Source organism: Bactrocera tryoni, unplaced genomic scaffold (genome assembly GCF_016617805.1).
Source record: "Bactrocera tryoni isolate S06 unplaced genomic scaffold, CSIRO_BtryS06_freeze2 scaffold_63, whole genome shotgun sequence".
NCBI lineage: Eukaryota > Metazoa > Arthropoda > Insecta > Diptera > Tephritidae > Bactrocera > Bactrocera tryoni.
The window spans coordinates 2,234-14,536 of NW_024396300.1; the positions used below are offsets into that span (position 1 = coordinate 2,234).

At 37.9% G+C, this 12,303-nt stretch overlaps 1 protein-coding gene across 2 annotated transcripts; it reads right to left on the reverse strand.

Moving 5' to 3' along the window:
• Positions 1–286: 286 nt before the first annotated feature.
• On the reverse strand, positions 287–11,884 carry LOC120781339 (transcription factor Adf-1-like). 2 transcript variants are annotated; one of them, XM_040113542.1, is made up of 3 exons: positions 11,509–11,884; positions 570–1,101; positions 287–504 (listed from the first exon to the last, which is right to left on the reverse strand). In XM_040113542.1, exons 1-2 carry the CDS (start codon positions 11,732–11,734, stop codon positions 740–742), a joined length of 588 nt encoding a protein of 195 aa, XP_039969476.1. In that variant the 5' UTR covers positions 11,735–11,884; the 3' UTR covers positions 287–504; positions 570–739. The 2 variants fall into 2 exon arrangements, with proteins under 2 accessions (XP_039969476.1, XP_039969477.1); XM_040113543.1 differs by lacking the exon at positions 11,509–11,884 and adding an exon at positions 1,464–1,736.
• Positions 11,885–12,303: the final 419 nt, after the last annotated feature.

Below are 12,303 nucleotides of genomic sequence, written 5' to 3' on the forward strand. Positions count from 1 at the left end.
TCGATACCACTATTTGCAATAATTGTTTGTCTGTTTTGGATGATTAGCTATTTATCTGGTATTTGTATTTATTTATTTATTTATTTATTTATTTACAACAGTTTACACAGCAATAAATTAGTAGCACAGGAGATATACGAATGATTGACATTCGCTCGAAGGCGTAGCTCGTTACTTACATTTATATATATACATACATTATAGAGCCTCTGACTTTCACTTTTGTGTGTTAATATTTCCTATTCAGGTCTATACGAGTAGCTTCATGAAATTAAAGGCAAATTAGTAATGCAAATATTTTTAGAAAAACATTTATTTATAAGTGAGAAGCAGAACTTCACAAATGCGTTGTTTGTTTTTGTTGCCTGGCGTTAACTCATAATGCTTAAATTATGACGAAATTCCCAACTAAATTGCATTCGATATAAAGCTGGCCAACGCTGCTGAGTTTCTCTGCAGAGGTTATTTATACGCCCTGACACACTTTATGATATATTTGGAGGCCTAAAATAATAAGATTTTATTTTTTAAGATTTTAAGGCATTAAGTAAATAATGGGAAATACTTACTTTTGTACGTTTAGTATTGTTGGTGTTAATTGTCAATACTGTTAAATTTCAATGTTAAATTATTACAGTTGTTAGCACCGATCCCAAGGTGAACAAAGGTTATATATACGTAATACTTTAAAGAGTCATAGGGATAACTCTGGTTCCTCCTTGAATGCCTGCATTGGTAGCTATTGCATGGGCGCAGACAACTCGTTGTCCTTGTTAGTTTTTGTAGCAACAATTTGTCTCAGTTTATGATCAATGATTAGCTCCAAATCTCGCAAACTCTTTTTGTCCATACTGTCAATTAGACACATCGCTAATGAATAAGTTTCGTCGTTTTCGTTTGCGCCAGCTTCTGAGTTATTAATCCTATTATTTTGTTTATTATTTTGTGTAACTTCTTTTAGTTTGTGGGGTTTTAAAAATTCCATTTCCTTTGCTAAATAGTACTGCCTACCACGGTTCTTTCCACGCTTTGTTTTGTAGTCGTCAATGGAGCGTGCGTAGGCGGCGCGTATATTTCGCCAGCGTTCCTTGCATTCAGGCACTAAAACAAAGAAGTGAAAATATTTATAATTTTAGAAAGTATGAATTCTTTGTACATCAAGAATTTTCCAAAAATATTTAATTTACTTCCAAAATTTTTATAATATCTTGAAAATATTTTAAATAGAAAACTTCCATTTTAAGTTAAGGTGCATACAGAAGTATATGTGTATATGCAAATGTACGAGTATATACATGCTTATATATGTATGTATTTTAAATGCGATCAAACTGTGCTACCCTTCTTCACCGCATTTACAAAATGTTGAGTTGGCAAGTGGCACATTTGCTGCAATCTCGTCACCAGTATATATTACAAATTCACTAACGGTTTTGTGAAACCACCAAATGTACTAAGCTCACCTGACTTCTGCCAGGATAAGGATATTTCTTCCCAAGCGTGATCTATAGCATTTGTTTTACCATAAAGGACATGATCCCTGTTGTACAGTTGTAGATGCTGCTTTACCAAGTTAGCGAGTTTTTTATTTTCTTCGCGATTATGGTTGCGTTGGCCGCTATTTCGAGTCATTTCATCACAATTTCAAGTGGCTTTGACACTAATTAAGCGTGGATAATAAACTTTTTGCAAATCTATTGTCTCAAGTCTTTGAATTTTTATAGGTGTGCACTACTCCACGGCCAACAGAAAACTGAGCTATAATGATAACGCAAGATCACTTAAGTTTTTATTTGAATCACCTAAGCTTGACAGTGTCTGGCTCTTAGCCGCTAGCCAGTAAAAAATTTAGCTACCTAGCGCAGAATACCACGTAGAAACACGGTTCACAGAAGTATGATTAATTTTACATTTTCTAAGAAAATTTGTGACAATATTCTATATATTGTCTTACACGGCGCTTATTTCCAGAGATCTACAAAACGTACAGAGACAAATAATACATCAAATTAAAGTGTGCGATCTGAAACTTTGCACAAATTTTACAGATTTTAAATTCATTGAACCACTTTTGATGTATTTGCGATTAAAGTTCTTTAATTTTTACATTAAGCTAATAGATATAAGCAGCGCTTCTACAGAAAAGAGCATATATGTAAGAGAATGAATAATTACAATTGTTTCTGTCATTTGCTTTCGTTACACACATACCCACATACGCGAAGGCCCAAGTGCGAAATCTAACAACAACAATGTTGTCTGCTTGGCAGTGGTCGGCATTTCATAGCAAAATTTTGCAAACTAAATTCGCACGTCCGCTTACGCTCTATCGTTCAGTCGTTGTCGAGCCAGCAACGAATTAACATCATGTAAGATTATAGCGCAAAACCAAATATGCCCTGCGAGAAATATTTTATGATTCTAAATGCCTTTGGTGCCATGCAATGCCTCTTATGTTCCAAGTCTTTTAAAGATAATAGGGAATATATCCTTAAAAGACATTTTGTTAATTTTCATTATACTAATAATTATTTATAAAATTTGCTTAATTTTAATTCCAATTTCTCACTGGGCTACTTTTTTTTCGTGCTTACCAACACAGTGACAGATCCTCTCATGCCGACCACTGTTTTATATTCACACATACATACTTACAAACATATGTATGGGCGAAGACGCAAGTGCAAAATCTAACAGAAATATTGTTGTCGGCGTTATTTTGATTCGAAGTGTTATTGCGTTAGGTAAGCTTTGAGTCAGTTCAGTTTTCTTCCAAAAGTCATGGCGGCTATTACCAGCGAATACATACATACAGTAGAGGCCCGCTAATCCGGACACGGCCTAATCCGGATTCCACTGTAATCCGGACAGGGTTAAAAAATTCAAAATTTCTATTATGTCCCTTGTAATCCGGACCGACATTCTCTATCCGTATTCTCTAATCCGAATCACATACTTATTTATTATTCACTACATTCACTTTTATGCTCTATTGTTTTAAGTTTTTTTTTTGGAACATGTGTATTATTTGTTATAATAAGCAAACAGAAATTTATAAATATTTTTTCTTAATACGAGTACATAGTTCTGATATGTCTTTGGTAATCCGGATTCCCTGATATTCCGGATAGGAGCCGGTTTTAATTGATCCGGATTAGCGGGCCTCTACTGTACTACATCGAATTTCAGTTCAGATTCAGATTAATTATTAAAAATAAAATGCCAAACCAAAGGCGAATAGACGAAAAAGGAGTTTAACAGGTCGAAGAGAAGAGGTGAATGTTATAGATAAAAAGGAATTTTTAATTGTTAATGTATGTATGTACATATATGAATTGACCTGTTTTATTAGAGCCGTAGTCATGCAGGATCTATGGCAAGTTATTTCAAAGCTGCCCTAACGTCCGTAGTTCTTCTGGAGTATAGTTCGCTTGGGGGTTTGACTAATATACATATGTTTACACTGTAAAGCAAAACATTTCGGAAGTGAAAAGGTACCTGTACTTTTCATTGTTTTATATTCGTAGTATACATACTATTTGTCTTAATATTTGGTTGAAATTATTACTAGGTAAGAAATGGCTTTACGACATGTTGTCATGGCGGAAAAGTTAAACTTCAAGAAATACGTGTACCTGAGTTTTTGAAAGCTGTGTTAGAAAATGATTTGAGCTCTTGGCGGGGACACTATTTGGAGAATATTCGCCAGCTAAATAGCTCGTTTGCTTTTGCATCCTTCGAAGCGAAAATTGCGGAGTCTGCAGGGCGCGGACCATATTGCTTCCGAATACATGGATCGAATATATCAGGTCCATTGTATGCAGATCATCCTTCAGTCAATCCCCCTACGGCCAGCTGTTTATTCTTGACACGGATCAAGCAACTGAACATAATTCAAACTGCGATAGGTATTTGCTGAGAGAAATCCACGAAATGCTTTCAAATATTAACCCCTTGGCAAATGAGTATAAGCATATGGCGCAGGTTGAACGCGAAGAGGAACAGAGGGCCAGAGAAGAAAATCGCAATGCTCACCGAATTAGCATGCTACTTTTGCTTAGATCGATTATTACGTGATATTCACCAAAATGAAATACCTTTTGGTGGAAAGGTTATTTTATTAGGTGGTGATTTCAGGCAAGTTCTTCCTGTGGTGCCCAATAGCTCACGCGCCGCTATAGTTGGTAATTGTTTGAAACGGTGCTCACTTTGGAAATTTTTTAGGTGTCTCAAACTCTCAACGAATATGTGTTCTAAAGAATCCTTATACAACAGTTTTCTTTTGCGTGTTGGAGAAGGTCGAGAGCTCTCTCCAGAATCGAAAATCAATATACCAAAAGAGATAATTTTGCTAAATGAAAATTTAGTGGATTGGGTATTTCAGCCTCAGCCTGGTGTTATTAGTCAAAACCATTTGAAGGATCGGGCAATTTTGTGTCCAGAAAATGATCACTGTACGATAATAAATAGCGAAATAGTAAATATGTTGCCCGGTGAAGAAAGGGTATATTATAGCGTGGATACTGTCGTTTCTGAAGATGCTCAAGAGCATGTCGGATTCCCTACAGAATTTCTAAACTCAATTAATTTCAGTGGAATAGCGCCTCATGAGTTAAGGCTTAAGGTTGGAACAGTTGTGATGTTAATCCGCAATCTTAATACATATGAAGGGTTGGTCAATGGGACTCGCTTGATAGTAAAAGCACTACATTGTAATTGTTTGGAGGTCGAAATTTTAACCGGTGAATCACAAGGGAAACAAATTTTATTGCCCCGTATAAATTTACAGCCCAGCGAATCAACACTTCCTTTTATTTTAAAGCGTCGCCAATTTCCAATAATTGTAGCATTCGCAATAACAATAAACAAATCTCAAGGGCAGACTCTAGCAAGAGTTGGTGTTTTCCTCAAGGAGGATTGTTTTACGCATGGCCAGCTGTATGTCGCATTGAGTCGAGTACGATCTTCTCAAGATATCAAAGTTAAGACTTACGACCAAAATAAAACCACTACGAATGTAGTTTTCCATGAAGTACTTGAATAAATTGAGTTTTTATAAAAAATTTTTTTTTTACTTTTTTCATTTTAAATAACGGAGTCCCCCGATTATCGGGGGTTATTACTAGTTTTTTATAATATTAGAAAGCAGATATTTTAGCGCGTTCAAACTTTTCTAATGATCTAATACTTTTGGATGGATGGAGTCATGTGTAGAAGTTCACGCAAGTAAGGAAAGTTCTCTGATCGCCATTCACTTGGGAGTGACCAGAAACAATTCTTTTACACATGGCTCTAGCAGCTCACAACTTCTGGTCTTTGACCAAGTATCCTCTGGGTAGCCTAAGAACATCCGTTCGAAGGCGAGCTGAAGTGAGAAGGCGAAACATCCCCTACATATTGTTGAGCGCTGGGTTTGGGACCCGCCACGTAAAAAGTGTACGTAAATGTGTACTCTTTATTTATACTCTTAAGACTAACTTATTACATGGTTCTTACTTCTATTTATACTCACTAGTATGTTTACTTATTACTAGTTGATAGTTTGTTAAGATACATATTATATTATTTGTTTAGGTTTGTTTACATACAAATATATTGTTTGCTTAGATACATTTGCTTTGTTTTAAGATAAGGTTGTTGTGGTATTCAAACACAATGTTGTTTTGATACTTGTTTGTTTAGGATTGTTTGTTGTAGTGATAGTGCATTTCAATTGTTCCAACTCAAGATTGTTTCTGCATTCTGTTTACTGAAACAGTAGGTTGTTTTGATGTTTTTTACTATTATAAGGAATACATTCCTTAACTAGCGCAAGTTTGGTGTTGGATTCGTGGTAGGAGAGAGACTCCGTCGCCGAGTACTATCATTCTTTCCGGTGAATGAACGTCTAGCCACAATCCGCATCAAAGCGAGGTTCTTCAATATATGGCTGATTTGCGCCCACCCCCCGACGGAAGAGAAGGACGTTGTGACCAAAGATGCCTTCTATGAGCGCTTAGAGCGCGCTTATGAGAGCTGCCCCCGCCACGATGTCAAAATCGTGCTTGGCGACTTTAACGCCAGGGTGGGCAAAGAAGGTATCTTTGGCACTACGGTCGGTAAATTCAGCCTGCATGACGAATCAACCCCAAATGGGTTGAGGCTGATTGACTTCGCCGGGGCCCGAAATATGGTTATCTGTAGTACTAGATTCCAGCATAAGAAGATTCATCAAGCTACCTGGCTGTCTCCGGATCGAAAAACTACCAACCAGATCGATCATGTTGTGATAGATGGAAGACACGTCTCCAGTGTTTTAGATGTGCGTGCGCTCCGAGGTCCCAACATCGACTCGGACCACTATCTTGTTGCAGCTAAGATTCGCACTCGCCTCTGTGCAGCAAAAAACGCACGCCAACAAACACAAAGAAGGTTCGACGTCGAGAAGCTGCAATCACAACAGACAGCCGAACGATTTTCTACTCGGCTTGCACTCCTACTCTCTGAGAGCACTCGTCAACAACTCGGTATAAGGGAACTGTGGGACGGCATTTCAAATTCTTTACGTACAGCTGCAACCGAAGCCATTGGTTTTCGGAAAGTGCAAAAGAACAGCTGGTACGACGAGGAGTCCCGGGTCGCTGCGGAGATAAAACAGGCTGCCTACCTCGCAACGTTACGATCACGTGCGGGATAGGATAGATACTGAGAGTTGAAAAGGGAAGCGAGACGCATTTGCAGACAGAAAAAGAAAGAGGCTGAAATGCGTGAGTACGAAGAGCTTGATAAACTGGCCGACAGGGGTAATGCTCGAAAGTTCTACGAAAAAATGCGGCGTCTTACAGAAGGTTTCAAAACCGGAGCATACTCTTGTAGAACCCCCAAAGGTGATCTAGTGACCGATGCCCAGAGCATACTTAAATTATGGAGGGAACACTTCTCCAGCCAGCTGAATGGCAGTGAACGCACAACGAAAGGAGAAGGCGAACCCGATTCCCCAATCGATGACGATGGAGCAGACGTTCCATTGCCCGACCATGAAGAAGTTCGAATAGCAATTGCCCGCCTGAAGAACAACAAAGCGGCGGGGGCCGATGGATTGCCGGCCGAGCTATCCAAACACGGCGGCGAAGAACTGATAAGGAGCATGCATCAGCTTCTTTGTAAAATACGATTGGAATTTAAGTGTGCTATGCCCAATCCATAGAAAAGGTGAACCCCACAATCTGCGCAAACTACCGTGGGATTAGCCTCCTCAACATCGTATATAAGGTTCTATCGAGCGTATTGTGTGAAAGATTAAAGCCCACCGTCAACAAACTGATTAGGTCCCAGTGTGGCTTCAGACCTGGAAAATCAACAACCGACCAGATATTCACCATGCGCCAATTTTTTGAAAATACCCGTGAAAGAAGAATCGACACACACCACCTCTTCGTCGATTTCAAAGCTGCTTTCGACAGCACGAATTTGGTATCCCCGCAAAACTAATACGGCTATGTAAACTGACGTTGAGTAGCATCAAAAGCTCTGTCAGGATCGGGAAGGACCTCTCCGAGCCGTTCGATACCAAACGAGGTTTCAGACAAGGCGACTCCCTATCGTGCGACTTCTTCAACTTGCTTCTGGAGAAAATAGTTCGAGCTGCAGAACTAAATAGAGAAGGTACCATCTTCTATAAGAGTGTACAGCTGCTGACGTATGCCGACGATATTGATATCATCGGCCTCAACACCCGCGCCGTTAGTTCTGCTTTCTCCAGGCTGGGCAAGGAAGCACAGAAAATGGGTTTGGCAGTGAACGAGGGCAAAACGAAATATCTCCTGTCATCAAACAAACAGTCGTCGCACTCGCGACTTGGCTCTCACGTCACTGTTGACAGTCATAACTTTGAAGTTGTAGATAATTTCGTCTATTTAGGAACCAGTATTAACACCACCAACAATGTCAGCCTGGAAATCCAATGCAGGATTGCTCTTGCCAACAGGTGCTACTTCGGACTGAGTAGGCAATTGAAAAGTAAAGTCCTCTCTCGACGAACAAAAACTCTATAAGTCGCTCATAATTCCCGTCCTGCTATATGGTGCAGAGTCTTGGGCGATGACAGCAACCGATGAGTCGACGTTACGAGTTTTCAAGAGAAAAATTCTGCGAAAGATTTATGATCCTTTGCGCATTGGCCACGGCGAATATCGCATTCAAAGGAACGATGAGCTGTACGAGATATACGACGACATTGACATAGATCAGCGAATTAAAAGACAGCGACTACGCTGGCTAGGTCATGTTGTCCGGATGGATGAAAACACTCCAGCTCAGAAAGTATTCAACGCAGTACCCGCCGGGGGAAGCAAAGGAAGAGAAAGACCTATACTCCGTGGGAAGGACCAAGTGGAGAAGGACCTGGCTTCGATTGGAATATCCAATTGGCGCTACATAGCGAAAAGAAGAAACGACTGGCGCGCTGTTATTAACTCGGCTATAATCGCGTAAGCAGTGTCTACGCTAGTAAATTTTCACATTTTTTGCATAAACTCAAAATTTAAACTTAAAATTAATCTAACCCCGTTTTCCCTTTTTTTATTGCTAAGTTCCTGCTGCCCTTGTTGGACAGCTTGTCAAGCTCCTCTAACGAGGACATCAACCAGCTGGGCAGCGGCATTTTCTCAAATAAGGGACCGGACATTCCAGGTGCCTGCCCTCAAATCGAAATCCTTAGTTCGATTGCGTTTGTTTGTATGTTAATTTATTATTTTATTTTTAACCTCATAATTTTAAACAAGTGGCAACTACCAATTTGTTTTAAAGTCTATATACAGCAAGAGTTTCCCAAAAATATTTGATATATTTCCAATATAGTAATAATGTCTTAAAAATATAATAATAAAAATGTAACTTCTCAAGAGCCCATAGAGCGAAGCGATGTCGCTTGGGAAGATCAAGCGGCATAAGTTCTTACCCAAATTGTATTTTGGATCGAAGCGTCGAAAATGATTCAGGATCAGGTACGAATTACTGAGGCATGGTTTAAAAAATGGAATATGGCCATTAATACAGATAAATCTATACATATCACATTTACAATGAAAAAAGACTCCTGTCCAAATATTATTTTGAACAATGAAGAGATTCCTAACAGCAATACAGTGAAGTACTTAGGCCTCCATCTTGATAGAAGATTAACGTGGAAAAATCACGTTAAGGCCAAACGCAAAGAGCTTAAAGTAAAGACTAATAAAATGTACTGGCTTATTGGACCCAAATCTTAATTAAGTTTTGAAAACAAAATTTTACTTTATAAAGCCATACTAAAGCCGGTCTGGACGTATGGAATCCAGCTTTGGGGCTCTTGCAGCAACTCAAATATCGAAATATTGCAGCGTTATCAGAACTTAACCCTCAGGAAGATTCTGGATGCTCCTTGGTTTGTTTCAAATATCACAATTAACAACGACCTAAATATACCAAGTGTCAAAGACGAAATTAGGAAATTTAGCTCTAGATATCTTGAAAGGCTGAGCAATCATTCCAACCCTTTAGCTATTGCGTTATTGGATGAAACAGATGAAACGTTTCGACTGAAACGATTTCATATTCTAGACCTCCCGTACAGGAAATAAATAATCATTAGCTTAAGCTAAGTATAGAATAAAATATTACTTTTGCGCCCACTGGGGTCCAACAGTATAAAGTTATGTATATTTTAGAACATTTGCTTATTGTCTTGAATACAGACAGATTGTAAATAAAGAATTTGAGAAAAAAAAAAAAAAAAAAAAAATTGTATTTTGTAAGCTTTAAATTTAAGATCTCGACGTAAAATGCTCCAAGTCGTTCCATATGTCAGTCCGAAATGGTCGACTCTCTACGGTCTTCGTGTATACTCGTAGCTACGGCTGCTATATTTTTTTCATCGCGTCCTGGACGTGGTCTATTCGGTTGAAGATTATCCAATAATGAATGCTAATGTTTTAAGGTTTCACAAGAAATACTGAACTCAACTGACATCCCGGACGATTAAGCTGCCGTACGCCTAGGCTCATCTTTAGCATGATCACGATCCATCTATCCTTTTTTGAAATTAAATGTTTTCAGTTGTGTAGTACTTCGGTCTGCATTTTTAACTGAATGAAACCCCCAGCGCGTAATCTAATTTATAGTTTTTGCCACAATAAATGACTTGTTCGAATTCGAATGACAATTGCCCAGGTATACCTGAATACCTGCTTTTAAAGTTTTACAGCTCTTTGATTGCTTATCTCGATACATTCATTGGTGCTTGGACCGCACACCGGAAAGTGGAAGAATCAGATGGAATTCAAAAGAGTGTTTTGTGGGAAGTTGGCGTCGTTACGATTTACATTGTTTTTGTACTGGAATAGGAAGGTTATAATAGTATGGCAAGATGTACCAGATTTGGTTGATGTCGGTCGAGTAAGTCTTGAGATATGGTGGCGCCACGCCCATCATCCAATTTTGTTCCCGGCTCCTATATAGTTCTTTTGTATTGGAGGGATATATTTATTGACTTACCGCGCGATTTTTTTTTTAATTCTAGCTCTATATAACCCCTTAATCAGTTTCGTTAAATAAAAAAAATATTTCAAATATTTGAAAAGGTTTATTAAAGAAATGTAAATAAATATGTGCCATTCATAGATAAAATTTCTTGGATGACTGTAAATATAATGTTAAAGCTCAATTGCCGTTAATGTTATTACCGGGTCCATCCGGGTTACTTATTATAGTTTTAATTCATTGCCACAGTTCTGGTTAATTCTTGATTGTAACTTCGTCGTCTACCGGCTTAAATTTGGATGTAGATAACATCCACAGTAATAATTTTTATTTTTTCTTTTCTGAATGATTTTTTTTAATGAACGACTAAGTCTACGCTGTTCCTTATCGGCCTCAACGGAACGAAGGTAGGCGATGTACTCAGCACGAAGTATTTCCCAACGAGCCTTGCATTCAGGCGCTAAAATCAGTAAGCAAATCAAAAAGAGTAAAATTATTACAAGTCAAGAAACTGTTTAACTGCCGTTGCACCGAAGCTATAACACCCTTCACAAAGAAGTTCACAAAAATTTGCATACAAACACTTGATTGTATGGCAGATATCTTTATACTATAGTGATCCGATATCAGTGGTGCCGACAAATTGGCAGCTTCTTAAAGATAAAAGGACGTATGCACAATTTCAGAACGATATCTGAAGAAGTGACCGATTAGTTCGCGTATGTACTGACAGACGAATAGACAGACGGACATAGCTTGAACGACTCAGCTAGTCACGCTAATCACTTTTGTATATACTAAATGTATTTATAAGGTCTCCCCTCTTCCCTTTGGGTCTTTTCAAACTTTATGCCAAACTTAATATACCCACTTCAGGGTATACAAATTCTATGAAGGAGTCAAAACCACTTCAAAACAACCGAACAGTATGCAATAATATTCGATAAAGAATAAAATTGGTCTTGTATAAATCGAAGTAAAACTTTTGTTCCTGAATTGTGTCAAACTCACCTGACTTCCCCAACGATTCCGCAATCGTGTGCCATGCCTCATCTGTAGCCTTTTTCTGACTATAACCCTTGTGTCCTTCGTCGTACAGCTGCGGATGCTGCTTCACCAAATTACATAATGTTTTATCTTCTTTCAAAGTCTTTTTGTTCTTTATATCCGTACGTGCTCTTCCATAAGGCTTATAATGTTCAGAAGGCTGCTTCATGCTATAAGCGTTTGAATCCATGCCACGGCTCTTTTACTCTTAAAGTTTTCTTGAAATTTTCAAATTGTAGTTTTTGAAACTTTTTTAAATATTTCTCGTAAACTTTTTTCAAATTTGTTGTATTCTAGAGATTCCGGTTATTTATTCCATTAGTTCGGTTTTGCTTCGCTATACGTGTTTAAATGTACTGTAATGTCTAGTCCACAGTGTTATTTATAGCATTCGCTACAATATATAATGTATGTAACTTGTAATTTATCGAATCCGTCGGGTGCGGTTTATTTTAAATTTTATTTCTCCGTTCTTTATAATAAAGCAAAATACTGGAATCCTCATAGAAATTCCATATACTTTAATTCCGAGAATGAATAATAAATCATGCTTCGTGCCAGTTTGAGAGAACTGCGGCATATACATATGCATATTATATATATATATATATATATATAATATATGCTATAATTGTATAAGAAACTAGAAAATAATTCATTTTTGTTTAATTCATATGCACAATTAATTATTATACTTCGAACATATATAAGTTTAGTCATCAATAATTGTTAGGGTAAGTCATAAATATTTCATCAGCA

Excerpts from the sequence above, each read along its gene's own strand:
- LOC120781339 (XM_040113542.1), bottom strand. The coding sequence starts at position 11,734 with ATGGATTCAAACGCTTATAGCATGAAGCAGCCTTCTGAACATTATAAG. Across the intron at positions 1,102-11,508 it reads GGAATCGTTGGGGAAGTCAG|TGCCTGAATGCAAGGAACGC; the intron begins GTGAGTTTGACA and ends TCTTTGTTTTAG.